The sequence below is a fragment of the Euprymna scolopes genome, chromosome 32 (genome assembly GCF_053919585.1).
Source record: "Euprymna scolopes isolate OS-2025 chromosome 32, ASM5391958v1, whole genome shotgun sequence".
In the NCBI taxonomy this organism is placed as follows: Eukaryota; Metazoa; Mollusca; class Cephalopoda; order Sepiida; family Sepiolidae; genus Euprymna; species Euprymna scolopes.
In genome coordinates, this window is record NC_136513.1 from 94,116,865 (window position 1) to 94,142,742 (window position 25,878).

Here is a 25,878-nt window from a genome sequence, read left to right on the forward strand (position 1 = left end):
GTAGGGGACTACTATCGGACACATAAGTTGAAGGAATACTATGTAGGGAGTTGAGCAGCAAGATGTCTGTTCACATTACACTTGAACTTCTGCGTGTCAGTACAGTTGAGAAAACAAGAATCTGGAAGGGAGTTCCAGAGTATAGCAGTTCTGGGGAAGAAACTATTAGAATAGAAGGCCTTCTTACATCTAGGGATCTCTACTGTGTAGAGGTGGGATTTTGCTGATTGTCATTTTCCAAGGGCAATAACTCTACCTTCTTCATCCCAAGGGAAATAACTAATGCTTTTAGGTTGTACCCATTTTACTTAAATCCCAACTGTGATGACAGATCGTGATTCTTTGAAAAGGGGGATAACTCTCCCTTCTTTGGTCCAAGAGAAACAATTATTTTTTTAGGTTGTGCATAAATTAAGGGTAAATGAGTAATTGGTGGATATCATTCAAGCAACAGAAAAATACAGAGCAAAACGGTAAGTTAGAAACCATTGGATGTGTTATGATCAAAAACACATTTTGTTTACCTCTCAAATTGACATCACAGATCTCCTTATTTCTCCAAGGATGATAACTTTCCCTTCTTCGGTCCAAGGGAAATAACTCTATTATTTTTAGGTTGTACCTAATAGTAAACGCACAAGAAGCTCATTGTTCCATATTGCATCTAACACAAAAGAAGAATATCAAACAGTGTCGCTTATGAATTACTAGCCTGGGTGCCCGGCGTTGCCCGGGTGTTTGGAAGTATGTGTTGAGCAAACAAAAAAAAAAAGGAAAAAAAATGGTAGTAGGCAGGCTCGAACCCGTTCCGCAAAGGAGGAAAAGAATGTTTAAAAAAAAAATTGTGACGTCTTTGCTGTTTCGTCCATCACCAAACCGGAAGTGAAAAGGTTTAAATTAAGGCTAGTCAATCGAAAAGAGGGTTGACTTTCGATAATATCGGCAAAAAAAAGTGACCCCTGCCTGTAGAAAAGTGCATAATTGAGGATGAAGGAATTAATGTTTTTAGCCAATTTTTCGATATTTGTCGTCCGAAGGGTCGAGCTTCAAAACAATACCAATCTTGTGAAAATCCGTCGCCTCTGTTGAAAGCTTTAGGCAGACATACAAACATACGTACATTTAAACAGACAGGTGAGACTTATATTATAGACTAGCCTGGGTACCCGGCGTTTCCCGGGTGTTTGGAGGTGTGTGTTAAGCAAAATAAATAAATAAAAATGCGGTAGTAAGCAGGCAGGCTCAAACCCGTACCACGAAGGAGAAAAAGAACATGAAAAAAAAATGTGACATCTTTGCTGTTGCGTCCATCGCCAAACCAGAAGTGGCTAAGGTTTAAATTAAGGCTAGTCAATCGAAAAGAGGGCATGCATTTCGAAAATATTGGCAAAAAAAGCAACTCCTCCTTGTAGAAGAGTGCCCAGTTGAAGGAGAAGGAAATAATACTTTAAGCCAATTTTTCGATATTTGTTGTCCGAAGGGTCGAGCTTCAAAACAATACCGATCTTGTGAAAATCCGTTGCCTTTCTCAAAAGTTTTAGGTAGATATATAAACTTACATACATACATACATTTAAACAGACAGGTGAGATTTATATTATATATAACACAGGGTAACACACAAGTCCGGGAGATCACCTTGACAATCAATCTGACAGTATCCTTGACAACCATCGGGCTAAAGTATAGTTCTGTTCAATCCTAGGAGTTCCACTTTTTAAGGCTGTACTTTCTCTTTACTTTTTCTCTTAGATTATCACTAATTGCTTTAGACGTCCTTATCACAGAATGCATAGATGAGCTGCTCAGGTATTTTTGTAGACCAGAGGAAACTTCACCTAGTACACTGGCTTTTCAAAACCCCAACTAACCTCTGTCTAACCTCCCGCAGGAGAGGTAAATCAATGCAAACACACAGCATCAAATTAGTGAGCGACAAACCTTTTGCTTCCAGTTTTGACATGTTTTTAGTTAATCAATTTTTCAGATGTATTGCTATCTAGGTCTGACATGCGAACTCTGGCAAGATGATTTCATATAATAAAAAAAGAAACTTAAAATTCGGGTGTGTCCTATGATACAAAGACAGGATTGACACAAAATACACTAATCTTCAGATCATATAGTGTGCATGTGAGCATGTATGGTTGCTAGGGTGATGTTGGATGGCGGGGTGAATTGGAGAATTAGCAGTGATTAATGAGAGAATTTTATAGACAACTTTAATGCGTAGAAATATAAATAACAAAAGAAAATAATGAACAGAAATGATAAAAGAAGGAACAGGCGATTTTAACCAAAGTTAACACCTTACACAGCCTAACATCACTTGTGCATAGGAGAAGTTTCATTACCACACAAGCAGAAAGGCCTGGCATATAGAATCAACAGTAGGTTATTTGATATGACAGAGGTGTATTCAAAATGAATTTTTCTGTTCAAAGCACAACCATTATCACTACACAAGCAGAAAGGCCAGGCATGTAAAATCAACAATAGGTTCTTTGATATGGCAGGGGCACATTTAGAATTAATATTTCTGTTTAGAGCACAAATGAACCATAATACTTGACTTTTGCACTGTAAAATTTAATTTGAGCCATCTATATATATAAAAGCGAAAATGTATGTATGTATGTATGTATGTACGCTTTTCCTTGATGTCCACAAAAGGCTTTTTTCAGAGAAGCGCTCGCTTGCTTCACTTCTTAAAACTTTTTATATCATCTATAAATTGTAATATCTCAGAGTTACCCACGGAGCTCGCCTGTCTATTTAATTTTATTGACTTTCAAACGTTAATTATTCCACATTTCCCGCATCGGCACGCGTTACATTCGGTTTTCGGTATAAACAAAAAGCGAAACTCAACTCTAATCACAGGCCGAAAGCCAGTTGTCTCAAGAGAGCTAAGTAACATTTGTTCAATGTCGACTTCGTCATATCAGACAGTAGCTTTCATTTCACTCCTCCTAATAAACAGGGAGCGGGTTTTTAAAAACAAACAAACCGATTTATTCACCTCATTCAAAACTGTCCCGCACAAAATGCTGATTGCTAAATACCTATCGCCGTCACGTCAATCAAAAACACGCACCTGTTTTTTTTTTAACACTTTACTATTTTCCAACTGCGCGTCGTGAAGGCTTCGTTTTTTTTTTTCACCGGCACCTGTTTTTTTTCACATTTTCGGGTGTTTTTCACATACCCCGAAAAACACCTGGGCAACGCCGGGTACCCCTCGCTAGTTATATATAAAAATAATTTGATAAAATCAGCAGCAGGTTCTCTACAATGCATTGTAGATTAAATCACTGCATAGAAACATGTGAAGCTTCCTCCCCGTGCACTGCGGTGGGTCTCCAACTAGAGCAGACAATTGATCGATTTGACTGAAAAATGGGTGATTTCACTGATTTCGATGACAATAAGAATATGGCAGTGTGAACATTTGCTGATCATCATTCAATCCTGGGCAACGTTGTGTCTCCTTGCTAGTAGTTTTATAAAATCAACAGTAGGTTCTCTACAATGAAATGTAAACTACAATATATTGCGAACTAAGTCTCTGTAGGGAGACGTGAAGCTTCCTCCTAATGCATCGCGGCTGGTCCCTAACTAAAGCAAGCAATTAATTGATTTGATTGAAAAATGGATGATTTTACTAATTTCAATGATAATAAAAGTATCCTCATTCAATCCCAGGCAACTTCGGGTCTCTCTGCTAGTATGTATATACATGTATTATATAGGCAATGTGTGTATCGGTGTATATTAGGTTCTTTCTGTGTTTACGTGTGTGAACATTGTTGATGCTGTGACTGTGTTTATATATATATATATATATATATATATATATATATATATTAAGTAATGTGATTTATAATTTAAAAATCAAATTATAATTAAATTAAAAATCAGTTTCATAAGAAGGAGCAACAACAAAATCTGATTTTGTTGTTGTTCCTTCTTATGAAACTGATTTTTAATTTAATTATAATTTGATTTTTAAATTTAAAAAATTTTTTTAAATTTTTAAATTATAAATCACATTACTTAATATTGAATTAGCTCTAGGACATTTAACTATCGAGCTTATTATATATCTAAATTACAACGAGCACTTTCTATTTCCTGTATTTTAATTAAACTAGTAATTTCACTGTTACATTAAAATAAACTTAACTCTTTAGACTATTGTTCTAATCTCCTTTAAATTATATATATATATATATATATATATATATATATTTAAGCTATTAAGCGATGTCCACTATTAATTTGTTTGTAAATAAACTGATGGTTAGAGCACTGTTGTGACGTGCGGGTATGAATTTAATACACACTCGAGGAAAAATATTTATGGCACTGATTCGTGGTCTGATAGTGAGAGCTGCTGACTGTTAATGCAACGATTGTAGGTTCGATCCATGGCTAGGGAAAGGTGCATGTCTAGCCACACTGATGAGTTGTGATACAACGAAACAGTACTGTATGTGGATGACAATAAATATATATATATATATATATATATATATATATATATATATATAAGATTGTTGATTTACTTTTTTTTTATTAGAGAGTCTGTGGTATATTTTCTTCTTTCTTTTCGCTCCCTGAGCACTTTTAAGAGCTCTTAAGAGTTATCTGCCCTTTGTTTACATTTTAGTCGCCCCACATTTTGGGACGTATTATTTGTAATTATTAATTTATTATTTAAATATTTTATTTAAATATTATTAAGTGCATAAAAGTAAGTTATCCATAGACATGCATGTGTCGAAGTATCACTTCTCTTCAGTATGGCTAAACTTTGTTAACAAGGATCGAAATCGTCACCGAGTATATATATATACTAGCGGGGGTACCTGGCGTTGCCTGAGTGTTTGTTTCCGGGACGGGGGGGGGGGAGTTTTAAAAAATGTTATGGTAGGTAAGTAGGAAGGATCAAACCCGGAGTCATGAGTAAAAGTAGGAAAATAAAGTGTGAAAAAAAAAACAAAAAAAACCATCTGCAACGTTAACAGTTCGGCCACCAAGAAAAGTCCATTCCAGTTGTTTAGGAAAAAAAAAAAAAAAACGACTACGGTAGGTCGGCGCGAACGTGAAAATATAATGTGAATTGTCCAGCACGCTAACCACTACGCCACAGAGCACTGCAGCTTAGTTTAGTGATTTTAAATAACTTCACATGAAAGAACTACGAAGCCAAACCGGTGTTCTCTTCTCAACTGTTCCTTGTGAACGATCCCCAAACGGTGTTAAGTGGTGGCAGGGGGAGGAGGAATTTATTAGAGAGAAAATATTTTACCACTTCCATTGATCTTAACCGATTTTGGCCGTGACTTCTCAGCAGAAAAAGTATAGAAATCTAAGATTATCGAGGAATTTGAGAAATAATAAGCCTATAACACACCTCAGATATTGTTCTGCCGTTTGTGCATATTATATTTGCATGAAATATCTTGATTTTAAATCCTATTAATGTCAAAATCCGACGGGAAAAAACGAGTTCATTTTATTTATATAGAGATATATATAAATGAAATTAAACCTCTTTAGGCCATGGTATTTCAAAGCTAAATGAAAAAAATATGAATTAACTACCATCAGCTAGAATCGGAATCAAAACATTTAGCGCTTCAGCTTTACTCATTACTGCTTGATCTATCATCAGACGGATAAGAAATAGTTAAAAACGAACCAACTTTAATGTATAAATGTATATTTGTGCATGCGTACAAGAACACTTTTACACCAGCGAAGTTCCATTTTTTAAAACATTTTAATGCCTTAGCAGCTATTTTTACCAGCTTTTACATATATATAAAACAACTGTCCACAAAAAAAATTGCAATCACATGACCCGCCTTGCGCCGCTCTGCAACCTTACATCTTGGAGGAGATGCAGTTTAAAAAAGCGGAAACAGACAGACAAACAGACACACACATATAAATGAGATTAATTATTGGCCAAGACATGAAACTTTTTTTCTATCCGTTATCATTAATATTTTTTTTCTGTACAAGAAGCAATAACAGCATAATCATATACTTACTTTCGGACCGTGAGAGGGTCACCATCAGTTTCTACTTCAGGAGCGGCTTCTGGGACTTCAGAAAAATCATTGATGATTTCGTAGATTTGACAAACGATCGAATCCCAAACACGCTGCCAGCGAGTCTTTGGACCAACCACTTTCACTTCGATGAAATCATTCAATGCTAAAAACGGAAGAAAAGAAAAAAATAAATAAACATAATTTTCTTTGGGTTGCAAGAATAATGGATTAATAGTCAGTTGTAGGTTAAAAAATAAAGTTAACAAGTTATTAAATTTTTTTTTAAATATTGCTATTTCACTCTAAACAGGACACAGTACCACTTTGATGTAAGCGGCTACTATTTGGGACCAAGTTTAGTTATACTATGTAGGGAGTTAAGCAGCGAGATGTCTGTTCCCATTACATTTGAACTTCTACATGTCAGTACAATCAGGGAAGCAGGTACCCGGGAGGGAATTCCAAAGTCTAGCAGTTTGTGCAAGAGAAACTATTTGAGTAGAAGACTTTCTGGCATCTAGGGATCCTCACAGCATAGGGATGGAATTTTGCTGCTTGTGAGGTTAATCGGGGTGGGTGGAGGTAATTACGTCGAGGGGATACTAGTGCTTTGAGTTCATCAGAGCACATTCAATTCAATTACTTGTAAAACATGCAGAGATGCCACATTTTGGCGATGGGACAGAGGTTAGAGTTTAGTTGACAGTGAGAGACAAGGTTGACGACTCTTTTTTGAACTCCATCTAATAAAAGCAAAAGACTAGTGGAATATGCACCAACCCCGATGTGGCAACAATACTCCATACATGGATGAATAGTGGCTTTGTAATACTGACCTCAATCTATTTGTTCCAATTCATGGTCCCTGTGAACGTTAAGCCAAGGAGTTTGAATGGAGAGCTTTCAGGTAATGTATCATTAGCCATGGCAATCAGTGGTTGAGAAGATTTCTTGTAATTATTAAAGGAAAGAAGCTTAGTCTTAGCAGCATTGGATGTTACGATCCATTTATGTCCCTCATTCTACCAAAGACTGGAGATCTTCCTCTAAAGTTTTAGCCATTTCTTTAGATATGTGTTCATTCGTTTTTCCCCTGAGTCTGTTATAGAACATGACGTCATCAGCAAGTACACTCATCTCAGAAACAATTTTATCAGAGAGGTCAATGCAAAACTTTGGACTCCCCATCTAACCCTAACTCTCCATCTTTTAAATAAATAAATCCAAATGTTTTTTTTTCCATTTATCTATACTACATTTATTTATATCGAAACTGGTAATGGGGCGATTAATTGGAACCAGAAAAATGAGAATTTAGAAGGGGGATCAGAATCTGTATCAGAAAAATTAGAGCCTTATTTCTGATTCTAAAAAACGATTCTTTTAATTTTTTTTTCTTAACAATAAGAATTGAAACAAACAATGTATTTATTAGAAGATTGTTAATAAGTCAGGAACCCAATTTCCAGATTCAGTATTGGGGAGTCTAATTTTTTTATTGGTAAATTATAAAGAAAGTAAATATTCAGGAGTTCACTTAACTGTTTCCTTATCAAACCTTTTGAAATGTTCAAATTTCTTTTTGTACTTCGGTGTCGATGACTCCGTTCAGTCTCAAAAGACAAAGGATATCCTCTGTAGGGGCAGCTGCGCGCATAATTATGTGATAAGTGTTGCACAATCACCAACCACACCTGCGCGAGCCTTTTCTAGTCTCACACAAAAACATGCGTTCACATCTCAAGCTATATTACTTGTCATATACATACGCGCCCACGTCCACACACGTACATATATTCACATTCACGTGTATACACACACATGCTAACATATGCACATGTAAGCACAGATGAATGACGTCACTTCCTTTTCAAAGGAAATCCATGCGCAAAAGACCACCGGAAACAAGTATAAAAGCAAGAGACAAGCTGTTTCCAGCCTTTTTTCAGACCAGCTTTCTAGCTGGGCGGTCTACAGACCGACAGCGTGCCTTTTCGGCAGGCGCGCGCATACGCGTACCTCACGCCACTTGCTACTATGTGGGACAAAAAGCCAACAAGCAGTATGTACACTTTATACGCTTTCTCTCTCCATGAATTGGAATGACATTCTCACTCTTTCTCACTCCTTCGGCTTTGGTCCATCAACAAAGACATGTGCGCACTCTCTACTGAGCTTAACCCTCTCTTTCTACAGGCCGGCTTGCCACTTCGCGTTTCTCTATTGCATTCCCCTTTCCTTCCACATGCGTAGCCATCAACGGCCGAATGAACATGTGTACACCAAAGACTTTCATTTCTCAACATAAAATAAACGACATGTTTATTTTATTCCAGCATTTGAGTTCTTTGTTTCCTTCATTCAATTCGTTTCATTATTTTCTTTTGTAATGGGATTAGGATGTATATATATATATAATCTAGTCCCCTACACACCTCTCCTGAATTGGCACTGCTTGAGTCCAGTAGCAAGGAGAAGTCAAGAACGACTGGAAACAATGCCAAGATAAGCAGAAAGCACATACAGCACCTGAAAATCCCAAATGGTCATCCATTTGGTATTTGCCAGGCTCATCGTTCTTTAATTTCGGTGATCTGATGGGAATCGGTGTGTCAAACGTGATTATGCCATATCACGTATTTTTGCACCTCTTTGATAAACATCTACATGATGCCTTTCAGGGAGTTCACAGTTGAATATTAAAAAATTTTAACACAAGTTTTTTTTTTAAATTTTGTTGGTGCCACCCTGACCTTGATTATTTTCTTGTACATATCGTCTTAAATAATTAATCTTTTATCATATTTTTTTTCTCTTTGGCATGAGTGAAAAATATAGACGAAAATCTCACAGTTTATCAAAATCTTGGATATGATACATAAAAGGAAAACATTTAGAATTAAAAAAAAAAAAAAACTTATATCTATATTTAAAAGTACATCCTCTCAAATGAGATTCTAGTTTTAGGCAATTGTGTGTGAATTTGTGTGAATTATTTTCTTTTACAACAAAAACTTACAATTGTGAATTAGCGAAAAAATAAATAAATAAATAAAATAAATAAGTAAATAAATAAGCACTGATGATTTCACGCGAATGCAGTATTTACAAAGTACTGCAAAAAATATTCAAAAATTAAATAAAAATATTTTTGTTACTAAAAAATGACTACAAACTTTTATTAATAATTATCAAAAAAAAATGTAATTTTTTTTGTTTAATCTTTAAAATTAAGTTGTTTTTTCATAAGCTTTTATCTGTGTTTGAATTATTTCTGTAAACTTTTGTCTGATCATCGTTAAATCAGTACCTTCATCCCCACCCCAAGAAATTCTACTTCTTTTCATGAACCCTCTGAAAAAAAAAATATGTGACAGTGGAGGAGCAGTTAACATATTTAAATATTAACATATTTCTTTAGACATTATAGCATTTTAGAACAGTTAACCATTTTTTTTTTCTGCAGGATAAATATAATGTATTTTTTTTTTTTTTATAGGAAAGGGGGTCTGCTTAGTTTGTTTGCTATTCTATTCTTTCACCATCTTTTCATTCCGCATACCAATTGTCGAAAGTTTATGAAAAAATTCAAATAATAGTTTGTAGACGAACTAATACAAACGCACTTTGTGTTAAAAGAAAAATAAGTCTTCCAAGCAACACGAGATAGGGTTAGGGTTATTATAATAGAGTTATATAGTACTTAATTATAATGGAGTTATATATTACTTAATTATAATGGAGTTATATATTACTTAATTATAATAGAGTTATATAGTACTTAATTATAATAGAGATATATAGTACTTAATTATAATAGAGTTATATAGTACTTAATTATAATAGTGATATATAGTACTTAATTATAATAGAGATATATAGTACTTAATTATAATAGAGATATATAGTACTTAATTATAATAGTGATATATAGTACTTAATTATAATAGTGATATATAGTACTTAATTATAATGGAGTTATATAGTACTTAATTATAATAGTGATATATAGTACTTAATTATGATAGTGATATATAGTACTTAATTATAATGGAGTTATATAGTACTTAATTATAATAGTGATATATAGTACTTAATTATAATAGTGATATATAGTACTTAATTATAATAGTGATATATAGTACTTAATTATAATGGAGTTATATAGTACTTAATTATAATAGTGATATATAGTACTTAATTATAATAGTGATATATAGTACTTAATTATAAAGGAGTTATATAGTACTTAATTATAAAGGAGTTATATAGTACTTAATTATAATATAGTTATATAGTACTTAATTATAATAGAGTTATATGGTACTTAATTATAATAGAGATATATAGTACTTAATTATAATAGATATATATAGTACTTAATTATAATAGAGATATATAGTACTTAATTATAATAGTGATATATAGTACTTAATTATAATAGTGATATATAGTACTTAATTATAATGGAGTTATATAGTACTTAATTATAATAGTGATATATAGTACTTAATTATAATAGTGATATATAGTACTTAATTATAATGGAGTTATATAGTACTTAATTATAATAGTGATATATAGTACTTAATTATAATAGTGATATATAGTACTTAATTATAATGGAGTTATATAGTACTTAATTATAATAGTGATATATAGTACTTAATTATAATAGTGATATATAGTACTTAATTATAATATAGTTATATAGTACTTAATTATAATAGTGATATATAGTACTTAATTATAATAGTGATATATAGTACTTAATTATAATGGAGTTATATAGTACTTAATTATAAAGGAGTTATATAGTACTTAATTATAATATAGTTATATAGTACTTAATTATAATAGAGTTATATAGTACTTAATTATAATAGAGATATATAGTACTTAATTATAATAGAGATATATAGTACTTAATTATAATAGTGATATATAGTACTTAATTATAATAGAGTTATATAGTACTTAATTATAATAGTGATATATAGTACTTAATTATAATAGTGATATATAGTACTTAATTATAATGGAGTTATATAGTACTTAATTATAAAGGAGTTATATAGTACTTAATTATAATATAGTTATATAGTACTTAATTATAATAGAGTTATATAGTACTTAATTATAATAGAGATATATAGTACTTAATTATAATAGAGTTATATAGTACTTAATTATAATAGAGTTATATAGTACTTAATTATAATAGAGATATATAGTACTTAATTATAATAGAGTTATATAGTACTTAATTATAATGGAGTTATATAGTACTTAATTATAAAGGAGTTATATAGTACTTAATTATAATATAGTTATATAGTACTTAATTATAATAGAGTTATATAGTACTTAATTATAATAGAGATATATAGTACTTAATCATAATAGTGATATATAGTACTTAATTATAATAGAGTTATATAGTACTTAATTATAATAGAGTTATATAGTACTTAATTATAATAGAGATATATAGTACTTAATTATAATAGAGATATATAGTACTTAATTATAATAGAGTTATATAGTACTTAATTATAATAGAGTTATATAGTACTTAATTATAATAGAGTTATATAGTACTTAATTATAATAGAGTTATATAGTACTTAATTATAATAGAGATATATAGTACTTAATTATAATAGAGTTATATAGTACTTAATTATAATAGTGATATATAGTACTTAATTATAAAGGAGTTGTATAGTACTTAATTATAATAGAGATATATAGTACTTAATTATAATAGAGTTATATAGTACTTAATTATAATAGAGTTATATAGTACTTAATTATAATAGAGTTATATAGTACTTAATTATAATAGAGTTATATAGTACTTAATTATAATAGAGTTATATAGTACTTAATTATAATAGAGTTATATAGTACTTAATTATAATAGAGTTATATAGTACTTAATTATAATAGAGATATATAGTACTTAATTATAATAGTGATATATAGTACTTAATTATAATAGAGTTATATAGTACTTAATTATAATAGAGTTATATGGTACTTAATTATAATAGAGATATATAGTACTTAATTATAATAGAGATATATAGTACTTAATTATAATAGAGTTATATAGTACTTAATTATAATAGAGTTATATAGTACTTAATTATAATAGAGTTATATAGTACTTAATTATAATAGAGTTATATAGTACTTAATTATAATAGAGATATATAGTACTTAATTATAATAGAGTTATATAGTACTTAATTATAATAGTGATATATAGTACTTAATTATAAAGGAGTTGTATAGTACTTAATTATAATAGAGATATATAGTACTTAATTATAATAGAGTTGTATAGTACTTAATTATAATAGAGTTATATAGTACTTAATTATAATAGAGTTATATAGTACTTAATTATAATAGAGATATATAGTACTTAATTATAATAGAGATATATAGTACTTAATTATAATAGAGTTATATAGTACTTAATTATAATAGAGTTATATAGTACTTAATTATAATAGAGTTATATAGTACTTAATTATAATAGAGTTATATAGTACTTAATTATAATAGAGATATATAGTACTTAATTATAATAGAGTTATATAGTACTTAATTATAATAGTGATATATAGTACTTAATTATAAAGGAGTTGTATAGTACTTAATTATAATAGAGATATATAGTACTTAATTATAATAGAGTTATATAGTACTTAATTATAATAGAGTTATATAGTACTTAATTATAATAGAGATATATAGTACTTAATTATAATAGAGATATATAGTACTTAATTATAATAGAGTTATATAGTACTTAATTATAATAGAGTTATATAGTACTTAATTATAATAGAGATATATAGTACTTAATTATAATAGAGTTATATAGTACTTAATTATAATAGAGTTATATAGTACTTAATTATAATAGAGATATATAGTACTTAATTATAATAGTGATATATAGTACTTAATTATAATAGAGATATATAGTACTTAATTATAATAGAGATATATAGTACTTAATTATAATAGAGTTATATAGTACTTAATTATAATAGTGATATATAGTACTTAATTATAATAGAGATATATAGTACTTAATTATAATAGAGTTATATAGTACTTAATTATAATAGAGATATATAGTACTTAATTATAATAGAGTTATATAGTACTTAATTATAATAGAGTTATATAGTACTTAATTATAATAGAGATATATAGTACTTAATTATAATAGAGATATATAGTACTTAATTATAATAGAGTTATATAGTACTTAATTATAATAGAGATATATAGTACTTAATTATAATAGAGATATATAGTACTTAATTATAATAGAGTTAGTACTTAATTATAAAGGAGTTATATAGTACTTAATTATAATAGAGATATATAGTACTTAATTATAATAGAGATATATAGTACTTAATTATAATAGTGATATATAGTACTTAATTATAATAGAGTTATATAGTACTTAATTATAATAGAGATATATAGTACTTAATTATAATAGTGATATATAGTACTTAATTATAATAGAGTTATATAGTACTTAATTATAATAGAGTTATATAGTACTTAATTATAATAGAGATATATAGTACTTAATTATAATAGAGATATATAGTACTTAATTATAATAGAGTTATATAGTACTTAATTATAATAGAGTTATATAGTACTTAATTATAATAGAGTTATATAGTACTTAATTATAATAGAGTTATATAGTACTTAATTATAATAGAGATATATAGTACTTAATTATAATAGAGATATATAGTACTTAATTATAATAGTGATATATAGTACTTAATTATAAAGGAGTTGTATAGTACTTAATTATAATAGAGTTATATAGTACTTAATTATAATAGAGATATATAGTACTTAATTATAATAGAGTTATATAGTACTTAATTATAATAGAGATATATAGTACTTAATTATAATAGAGTTATATAGTACTTAATTATAATAGAGATATATAGTACTTAATTATAAAGGAGTTGTATAGTACTTAATTATAATAGAGTTATATAGTACTTAATTATAATAGAGTTATATAGTACTTAATTATAATAGAGTTATATAGTACTTAATTATAATAGAGATATATAGTACTTAATTATAATAGAGATATATAGTACTTAATTATAATAGTGATATATAGTACTTAATTATAAAGGAGTTGTATAGTACTTAATTATAATAGAGTTATATAGTACTTAATTATAATAGAGATATATAGTACTTAATTATAATAGAGTTATATAGTACTTAATTATAATAGAGATATATAGTACTTAATTATAATAGAGTTATATAGTACTTAATTATAATAGAGATATATAGTACTTAATTATAATAGAGTTATATAGTACTTAATTATAATAGAGATATATAGTACTTAATTATAATAGAGTTATATAGTACTTAATTATAATAGAGTTATATAGTACTTAATTATAATAGAGATATATAGTACTTAATTATAATAGAGTTATATAGTACTTAATTATAATAGAGTTATATAGTACTTAATTATAATAGAGTTATATAGTACTTAATTATAATAGAGTTATATAGTACTTAATTATAATAGAGATATATAGTACTTAATTATAATAGAGTTATATAGTACTTAATTATAATAGAGTTATATAGTACTTAATTATAATAGAGATATATAGTACTTAATTATAATAGAGATATATAGTACTTAATTATAATAGAGTTATATAGTACTTAATTATAATAGAGTTATATAGTACTTAATTATAATAGAGTTATATAGTACTTAATTATAATAGAGATATATAGTACTTAATTATAATAGAGATATATAGTACTTAATTATAATAGAGTTATATAGTACTTAATTATGTAATGTTTTTAGAGTGCTGCTCTTTGGCAAGCGCCTTTAATAAAGGAGGGAAAAACACACAGAGAAAATAAGGCGAATGATGTTTTAGTTTTTAATGCTAAAGGCAAATGGGGGAGGGGATGGGTGATACAAAGAAACTGCAGACTGGATGATGATGACTTACATCCTGAAAGGCGCTTAAACTTCTCTTCTTTAAATTTCAACGACACTTTTGAAATTAATAATTAAGTCAAAGACAACAAAGTTTCCTTGCTGACATGGCACCCTCATCATTCTTCTCTATTTTTTTTAAAGAGGTCAATTTTAAGGGTCATCACTCTAATAGTCATATACTCAAAAACATAAGTGGTTTCCTTTTGTTGTTGTTCTAAAATTTGATAAAAAACATCCACAGGATGCAGAAAATATGCTTGTAATTTTCAAACTGTATATTTTATGCATTTAAAAATGGTTAGAAAGAAAATAATACAAATTTTTAAAAACATAAATGTAAGAATGCATTAAAAAAAGAAAAAAGTTTTTATTTTCTTGAAATTTCTTTGAAAATTTGGACTTAAATAATAAGTTTCTTTCTACTCACCACTACAACTGTGTTGGCCTTTTGGTCAAGATCAAAGAGTAGTATCTGTTCTTCAGATGCTGCACTTAAGATAATTTGTACCAGTCAATGGAGGGGAAACCCTCTATACTGGGACAATTATTATTTTTGGTAACCAGAGTGCCCCCTTTTTGCCTACTTTAAGGGGAGCTGGTTTTTACCTCACATTAAAAACAGCCTTGTGCCTAATTTGCTCAGTGGGGGAGCAAATAAATACCATCTGTTCTTCAGATGCTGCACTTCATTTTCTTGTTCTCTTTCGGTGGAGGAGAAATTCTTCACGACTGAGACAATTTTTATTTTTGTACCTTTTCTCCACGTTAAAAAACGACCCTGGTGTCTAACTCTGTCCCGTGGGGAGGCATAGTAAATAGGTACAACTGTAATGTCATTCCCCGAAGTTAACATTGAAAATTCAGAAAAATATTGTTCACCACCTACAGAAACTGGCCTAGTTCACCTTCCAAGAAGGCAAACAATAAATATAAATAAAATAAAGTAATTTTAAAATCGTACACTGTTTCAGTCATTTCCGGGATTGACTTAATATTCCCCCACCCTACAAAAATACTATAAAATACAAACATGGAATAAAGTAATTTTCACATCGAATACTGTTTCAGCCATTTCCAAAACTGATTTTATATTCCAAAACCCACGTTTAATCTTGAGCAACGTCAGGTCTTCTGTTAGTATATATTTATTTCCACACATTTCATTCAATCCCTGGCGACACTGGGTTTTCCACTAATACATAATACAACAGATCTGATTCAATCCCGAGTGTTTCAATCCTGCATTATTTTGTTTCTAACCATTTTTAATTGCATAAAATTAAAAGTTTGAACATTGCAACCAAATATTATATTTAATTAAATGAATCTGCATTCTTTTGTTTCTAACTGTTTTTAAATGCATAAAATTAAAAGTTTGAACATTACAAATATTTTCTACATCTTGTAGATATTCTTATCAATTTTGAGATTTATTTGAGAACAAAATGCATATGATGTTGTAAGTTAAAAACCAGAAAAAAAGAAAAAAGCAACAAAAACGCAACAAAAGAAAAACATGTATACGTTAGAGTGTACAGAGACTATTAGAGTGACGGTCCTTTTTTAACATAAATGCATTCTTTATTTAATTCTAGACTTTCAACTTTAAAAGTCTCCATCAGGGGAAAAATACAGACATTCTTGTCTTTTTTCTTCAACAACATCGAAAGACCTTGACCAGAGATCACGTAAAAGGACAAAAAAAAAAAAAAATGTTTGTATTTCTTTTCGATGAAAATTTTGAAGTTGAAAATTTGGATTTAAATAAATAATACTTTTTTTTTAATCTGCATTGTTTGTTTTCTAACCGTTTTTAAATGCATGAAATCAGTGAAAAGTTTGGAATTAATGCATTTATTTTTAAAGAAGGATCGTCAATCTAATAGTCTCTATTATACTAACACATACATATATTTCTTCTGTTGTTCTTTTGTTAATTTTATGTCTGATATTCATAATTATTCTTCTATCCTCTACGAATAAATCAAAAAAGAAAAAAGCTATTGAACTTAAAAAAGGAAGTCCAACCCCATCTTTGTCTTTCATCTATAATATAAATCTCACCTGTCTGTTTAAATGTATGTATGTATGTATGTATGTATGTATAGATTATTGTCAGGTCATGTCATATGCTACTGGTACCATGTAACCCAGTACTATCTGCCTCATGGTTGGGTCACCGGCGACTAAACTGGTTCCCCCACCAGACTTGTTTGGTGAGGAGGGCGGCTAGTCTCCCTGAAGGATTAAAAACAAGACCTTCCAAAGGGCGAATGAACTCTTTTTCTGGGTCAACGGCCAACTAGCACCGTGTATATTTGTGTGTGTGTATATGTGTATTGGGGTAGAGAGGGCTCCCGTAAGCCGTGGTGAAGGCAACCTTTCTAGGAGAAGCAAATCTCTGATTTAAAAAACCATAAAGCGAAAGACCAGTACCCGCATTAAGCTGGTCTGCAGTTTAATTTGCTGCTGGCTATCTTGCTCTTGCTTGTTGCTGGATCTCAGCATTTTGAACCGAGAGACAGACTTAGCTGTCGTACAAAGCTAAGATTCTGTAACATCATATTTGTATAGATACTCCCTCAGACATTTGGGCTCATGGATTTTAAATGTCTGAGGGAGTGGCATTCGTCTGACAAGACGTTGCAATCATCATGTATGTATCTCAATTTCTGCCCCCCCCCCTTATTTTACTCATGTTCACCCCAAACAAGGCATATTTCCATTTTGAATGGAAGGGACTATTTAGAATCGTGCTTAACAGGGAACAAAGGGGAGTTAAGAAACAAGATTTTTGTTCGCATTACATTTAAACTATTTTAGGTTAATACAGTCAAGGAAGCAGGAAACAGGGAGGGAATTCCAAAATCTAGCAGTTCAAAGGAAGAATCTATTAGAGTAGATGGCTTTCCGGCATTTAGCGACCTCAATAATAAAGGGGTGGGATTTTGCTTCTTGGTCAGGTTAGTCGGGAATATGTGCGTCGAGGGCGAAACAAGTACTTTGAGTTTATCAGAGTACATTCCATTAAAGTACTCGTAAAACAAGTATGGAAAATTACTATATTCTCTATCATAAAAGACGTACTTAGTATCAGGATGGCAAACTTTGAGCCCTGGACCTATTTTACACCACTTTTAATTTCTTTCCCAATTTTATTGTTTAAAAAATTCTTTCATATTTTTTAGCAACATTTGAAAATTCCCTGACCATTCCTGATTTATTTTATTTCCAATCTTCAGGATAACCATTATTCTTTAAAAGGAGAGTAACCATTAATCTTAAAAAAAAAAAAGAAAAAAAAAAAGAGTAACCCTTATCACTAGTATTATATAAAAGGACCTTTGCGTGTGTCTGTCTGTGTGTGAGTTCGTTCCCTATGGACTTGAAAACGGCTGGGCTGATTTTTATAAAATTTCACACAAAGGTACTTTATGTATCTGGAAATGTTTTTTTGATAAGTTTTGTATTGGAATGTCTTTGATTAAAATCAATAATCGAATAAATCAGATAAAAGAAGGAACAGACGATTTTGATTAAAGTTAACAACTTATACAGCCTAACATCACAAGTGAATTTGAGAAGTTTTATTACCAAACCAGCAGAAAGGCCTGGCAGATAAAATCAATGGTAGGTTCTTTGATATGACAGGGGCGTGTTTGAAATAAATGTTTCTGTTTAGAACACAATTGAACCATGATACTTGACTTTTGCATTTTAAACTTTAATTCCAGCCATTACATATAAAAATAATTTTATAAAATCAACAATAGGTTTGCTACTGTGCAATGTAGACTATAATGTATTGTGGGGAGGCATGGGAAGCTTCCTCATGGTGCACCGCGATGGGTTCCCAACTAGAGCAGGCAATCAATCGAGTTGATTGAAAAATGGGCGATTTCAACCATTTCGATGACAATAAAATATGAAAGTGTAAAACATTTGTTGATCATCATTCAATACTGGGGCAACGTTGGGTCTCCCTGCTAGTTCTTTAAAAAGAGAAGTAACCATTATTTATTTATTTTTTTTAAAGTAACCATTATACTTTAAAAGGGGAGTAACTATTATTGGTCAAAGAAGAGTAACTATTATTTGTCAAAAAAAAAAAAAAAAATGGGTTCCCATTATTCTTTAAAAAAGGAGTAACCATTATTCTTTAAAAAGGAGTACTGCTTATTCTCTAAAAAAGGAGTAACCATTATTTTAAAAAAAAGGACTACTGCTTATTCTTTAAAAAAGGAGTTACCATTATTCTTTAAAAAAGGAGTACTGCTTATTCTTTAAAAAAGGAGTAACCATTATTCTCAAAAAGAAAGGGGAATAACCATTATTTTTCAAAAGGAGTAACCATTCTTCTTGAAAGAAAGAGTAACCATTATTCTTTAAAAGGGTATAACTATTATTTTAAAAAAAAGAGAGTAAACATTATTATTCAAAAAAGGAGTACCCATTAATCTTTAAAAAAAAGGGGAGGTAACCATTATTTTTTAAGAAGGCAATAATCATTATTCAATACAAAAAGAAGTAAATATAATTCCTTAAAAACGAATAAATATTATCCTTTAAAACAAAAAAAAAACAGTAAAATAAAAATAATTTCTACAAATTGTTATCGGAACTTACTCTCTCGATCGTCTTCCTTGGCGATTGGACGATCTTTCAGCTCTTGTCCATCATTATCGTCAGGAGTTGTGTGATGAGTGGCATCCGATTTGCTTCTTTGGACTTTTCTTCTAAAACAAAGCAAAAAAACATCTATCAACTTTAACTATTGATGCAGAATACAGCAGGGCTTTACGTTGCGAATGAAACAGTCATATTTGCAAATTATTTTTTTTTTTCAAAGTGTTGACTAGAAATAATAAAACGCTTATCTTTTGGCGATTGTGTTTTTTTTTTTTTTTTCACTGACAATCTTCCAAAGCTTACTGAATGAAAAATGTATTTTTAATCCTTGTTTTTTTTTTCAATAAAACGAGCAGTCAAATTATTTAAACAAATAAAAGTTTAATAGAACAATATACTCTTTTTTAAAATCAAGGCTGTTTAAAAACATCAGAAGAAATTCAGATGTTTATACTTTCAAGTCTCAGCATAAAATTCAGTGTATATTTAGAATTACACTTATTTAAAAAAACTACAGAACAATCTTTATTATATTCTTCCACTTATCAAGGACTGAAAAGATGAAACATACGATCAAAACAGAGACTACTCTTTACTCCTAACCATAAAAACTAGGAGTCCTTATTTAGTTGCCTAGCCAAGGAGGAAGTGTTAAACACAAGGTTAACTTTTTAGTATGAGAAAAATTCAGATCTCCAAAAAAAAAGAGAACTCTGAATTTGGACAAAAATAAAAGGTGTCTTAGTTTAGAAATATCTCACCTATATATCACCTTCACTGAAATGCAGTATCAGAACAGATACTACCCTTTGCTCCTAGCCAAAAGGCCAAGAAGTGTTCCTATTTATTTACCTCCCCACAAGAGCAGAGTTAGACATAAGGTTATTTCCTAATGTAGGAGAAAATCCTGCACCTCCAAAAAGGAAACTCTGGATTGGGACAAAAACAAAAATTGTCTCAGTCTAGAAGGATTTCTCCTTCACTGACTGAGGACAGAAAAGATGAAGTATAGTATTTGTTCTTATACTACATATTTTCACTCTGGACTGAGACAAAAAATAATAATTGCTTTTATCTAGAAATAATTTCACTTCCCCTGACTAAAGACAGATTAGATACCACACTTTGAAATATATACTTGCACAAAATATAAAGATACAGGGTGGAACGATAAAATTGTTGCCCTAGAAAAGATGACATGATTCCATTTCCGTTTGATGAAAAGCGGGTTTTCTTTTTTTTGTTGCAGACCATCTACCAGTTGGCCAGTTGTGTACAAATACAAAGAGCGATAAGATCTGTTATGTCTCAAAGTGACACAACATTCAACGAGCAAGATTGGAGATGCACCGTTGTACAACTCATATTCTCTATCGATCCAAATTATGACAATAGGACCATTGCCAGCACTCTCAAAATGCAAATCTGGATGGTTCAACGCTTGAGGGCAGAGCTCAATGAAGTTTGCACCCACACTTATGGTCTTTGGTGTGGTTTCACGTGAGGGCGACATCATGCCATTTCACATCTTCGAAGTCAGCTTGAAAGTCAACACCAAAGTGTACCTGGATGTGATGAAGAGTGTCGTGATCCCCTGGTCAATCAGGTGGCCGCTGGTAGACCCTGGGTGTGGCAACAAAACTCAGTGCCAGCCTACAAAGTCCAAAGAAACCCAGGCTTCGCTTCAGAAGAAGTGTTACGAATTTGTACCTTTCTCTCACTGCCCCCCTCCTCCTCCAGCCTGAACCTACTGGACTACTTTGTTTGGTTATATGTCGAGAACATCACCAACATGACCTCCTACAACACCAAAGCCAGCCTGATCGCTGTCATCTGCCGAGTATTTGTCGAGCTCCCATTGGTGCTTGTGGACTCGTATTGAGGCGGTGACTGAGGCTAAATGTGGTTACATTGAATAGATGTTAGCTCTACTACACAATCAAGTTACCTGAATTGATTTTTGTTTCAAAAAAAAAATTTTAAAATAAAGCTGTAGTGTTGTTTTCTTTAGGGCGACAATTTTATTGTTTTACCCTGTACATTATGAACAAATTAAGCACACGGGCATTCAGAAGTATGGGAATAATGAGTCTTGTTGGTCATCCTTGGTCTCAGATACATCAAACTGTCTATCCTACTCTTAACTAGAAATATCTCAGTCACCACAATGCCGCATTCACTCTAAGTGCTTTCCTACTTAAGATCGACTCAAATTTGAAAAAGTTTTATTGAATTATTTACAGTAATAACATCCTTGCCTGAAACTATACTCTCTATTTTCTTGTCTCCTCAAGAGGACAGTATTATACACATAGTTGGTTTTTTAATTGGGAGATATCTAGCTCTCCAAAGGGTATTCTGGATTAAGACAGAAAAGATAAATTAAAATTACTTTTGTCTAGAAAGATTTCACCTACCCTGGCCAAGGACAATACAGATACTAGATTTTTAATTATTCATTTGCAAAAAATATAAAAGGTCACATTTGGCTCAAATTAGGCACAAGGCCATATAAAGCGTGTCGAAACTGAGGGTCGTTGGTCATCTTTTGTCGATTTTAACATATTTGATTATCCTACTCTTTGATAGAACCATTGCAGTTATAATACAATACACAATACCACATTTACTTTAAGGGCCCATTCTACTTTAAAATATCCCCCAAAGTGTTTTAGAAAATTTAAATTTTATTCATGAATATAACTTTTTACAAATTCATAAGCAATGGGATAACAAAGAAAAAAGAAACAAAAAAAATAAAACAAACACATTGTAAAACCTTCCGAACCCGAAAAACAAGCAGGTCAATCTCTAAATGGGAGCAGGGCCTAAGTGGAGGAAGAAAGAAATAGGAAGGAAGTTTGAGATTGGGTGGTATCCTTTTAAGATGAATTTAATTTTGGGAGGCCAAACACAAAAAATAAGAATATGCGTGCACATCTCAGAGGAACATAATACCAAAATCAAAACAGATGCTACACTTTGCTCTTAGTCAAAAGGCAAAAGAAAAAAAAAGCGTTCTGAAAATAAAAACAATAAATTATCAATTGCGTTTACTTTCGTCAACCTCGTAACTCTGATTCCCTTATTTTGTCCTTTAATCCTCACATTCCATGTGATGTTTCTGATAAAGGGGGAAGAATTGCTGTTTTCTGGGTCGGAATCTATTCCATCTAACACCATTGGATAGCTTTTATACTTTGAAGTAAAATTTTTTTTTGGCTCCTTACAATTAAGTGGTTTCATGTCTTGTCTGGAGCGATTTCCATAAAACAAAAAAAAAAATGAATAACAAAAATAAATTTACATTAATATCGGCCAGGAGAATATTTTACATTTTTGCTTTCTTGATAAAAATACTGAACGCAATAATAATTTCACGTTTGTTCATCTGTCGATAATTGTTGGCATACAGACATTGGCTGATATATCCGTAGAAAAGGATCGGTGGAAATGCTGAAGTGGAAGAGGCAACCCAGTGTTTGAATTGATTTGGCATGTGATGACCGTTCCGATATTTGAATATTAGTTAAAACTGCATCATCAAATGTCAGACTTGTTGCATGTGTCTATCGAACAGAAAAATAACAAGGTTCACATCAATTATGCACAGACAGATATTTCTGTTTGTGACGCCAAGCCTACCAGTCATGAATACATCCTCACTTATCAGTCCGGACAGAAATTGGACCATTTTTGTGACTGTGGTAGCCTCGTTACTGTCAGTCTGAGACATGGTTGTGGATAGTTCAAGGGAGCCTCCCTTCCCAGGCTTTACCTTTTCTTTTGTAACGAGCTATCCTTTATAGTTAATGCAAACTATCAAATGATATTATACTGGATGAATCATTTTTTAAAAAAAAAACTGAATATGAGAAAGAACAAATGCATGCTGGAATGAGGGTACGTATGCATATTGACCATTTGTGACTGGAGTGTCTTGCCATCCTTCAAAGACAAGCTTAATGGAAGTTGTCAGAATGCATTTTAGCACTCCAAGGGCTAAGATCGTTGAAGAAATTGGTGTTGTTGGAGAAAAGTGTACTACTTAACAAAGTTCCAGTTGCAAGTACATTGTTTACTAGATCAGTATAGTAAAAAACAGTATTGCTGGAGAAAAGTATACCACATAACAAATTTCATCATTAATCACCTGATGCTTTCCTACTGAGAAATGCTGATGGAACCAATCAGGCATTTTATTTTTGCAAAGCCAGAGTGCACCATCTTTTCTGTGTTGGCTTACAATCCTCACTTTCTGAGCTTTTGTCACATCTTCCCGTAGTGGGGGGGGGTACAAACATTTCCCTGTTCTTGGCCTTTTGACTAGGAACAAATGTAGTATCTGTTCTGATACTACGCTTTTCTTTTTCTGACCTCGATCAGTGGAGGAGAAATCTTTCTAGACTGAGGCAATTTTAATTTTTGTTCCTATCCAAAGTGCCCCTTTTTGGGGAGCTGGATTTTCCCCACATTAAAAACCGACCTCGTGGGGAGGCAAGTAAATAGGAACATTAAATAGCTCCATGCAGGGTTCAATGAATTCTCGCTAACTGTATACATATTTCTTAATGGTTAGCTTGCAGCACTTAGTTATAATGTAGTTTTCTGTTTCTTCTCTTTGTCCACAGAGTCTACATTATTATTTTTGCGATTATTACGATTAACAATAATATGCTCACTTCAGATAAATATTTTTACCAGTATATGCAATGTAAGAGTTGAATTTGCTAACAAACAGTTGAGTGTGACAATTTCTTGTTGACATATGCTACCTCTTTCTTGCATTGAGCTAAAAAAAATACATGTACACTTGGGAGGTTGGAGGTTATGGAGAATCAATACACAAAGGTTAGACAGATGGTTGACAAGAGAGGTACATCAATGCAGCAATGAGAAAAAGGCTGTTTCATTGGGATTTATGACCACTGGATCAGAGATAACACAAATGTTGTGAAAGACTAATGTACAACAGAAGTTCTCTTCTATAATTAATCAAACTGCAAACTGTCATTTGTCAGCACCTTGTTTGATTTTATGCTGGGGTAAGTATTTTTAAGAAAATAAAAAAATGGATATGAGAAGGAACAAGTGCATGCTGGAATAAGAATATTTATGCATTGTCAGAATGCATTTTAGCACTCAAAAGGCTAAGATCATTGAGTAATAGAGATTGGTATTGAAACTGGTGTTGCTGGAGAAAAGTATACCACATAAGAAAATCCCAGTTGCAAATATTTTGTTCCCTAGATTGGTATATAGTAAATAGTTTTGTTGGAGAAAAGTATACCACATAAGAAAATCCCAGTTGCAAATATTTTCTTCCCTTGATTGGTATATAGTAAATAATTTTGTTGGAGAAAAGTATACCACATAAGAAAATCCCAGTTGCAAATATTTTCTTCCCTTGATTGGTATATAGTAAATAGTTTTGCTGGAGAAAAGTATATCACATAATAAAATCCCAGTTGCAAATATTTTCTTCCCTAGATTGGTATATAGTAAATAGTTTTGCTGGAGAAAAGTATACCACATAAGAAAATCCCAGTTGCAAATATTTTCTACCCTTGATTGGTATATAGTAAATAGTTTTGCTGGAGAAAAGTATACCACATAAGAAAATCCCAGTTGCAAATATTTTCTTCCCTTGATTGGTATATAGTAAATAGTTTTGTTGGAGAAAAGTATACCACATAAGAAAATCCCAGTTGCAAATATTTTCTTCCCTTGATCGGTATATAGTAAATAGTCTTACTGGAGAAAAGTATACCACATAAGAAAATCCCAGTTACAAATATTTTCTTCCCTAGATTGGTATATAGTAAATAGTTTTGTTGGAGAAAAGTATACCACATAAGAAAATCCCAGTTGCAAATATTTTCTTCCCTTGATTGGTATATAATAAATAGTTTTGCTAGAGAAAAGTATACCACATAAGAAAATCCCAGTTACAAATATTTTCTTCCCTAGATTTGTATATAGTAAATAGTTTTGTTGGAGAAAAGTATACCACATAAGAAAATCCCAGTTGCAAATATTTTCTTCCCTAGATTGGTATATAGTAAATAGTCTTGCTGGAGAAAAGTATACCACATAAGAAAATCCCAGTTACAAATATTTTCT

At 30.8% G+C, this 25,878-nt stretch overlaps 1 protein-coding gene and 1 pseudogene across 7 annotated transcripts in view; both read right to left on the bottom strand.

Moving 5' to 3' along the window:
- Positions 1–25,878, bottom strand: part of LOC145256505 (GRAM domain-containing protein 4-like) — a 390,407-nt gene that overhangs the window by 181,114 nt on the left and 183,415 nt on the right. For 5 of the 7 annotated variants that reach the window (XM_080115469.1, XM_080115470.1, XM_080115473.1 and 2 more), the window contains exons 5-6: positions 19,753–19,862; positions 6,063–6,228 (exon numbers count right to left, since the gene is read on the bottom strand). In XM_080115469.1, coding sequence (XP_079971595.1) covers positions 6,063–6,228; positions 19,753–19,862 — 276 coding nt within the window. The remainder of the gene's footprint in view (positions 1–6,062; positions 6,229–19,752; positions 19,863–25,878) is intronic. The other 2 variants (XM_080115472.1, XM_080115474.1) reach the window with 1 other exon arrangement.
- LOC145256597 (U2 spliceosomal RNA) lies at positions 20,416–20,594 on the bottom strand (annotated as a pseudogene).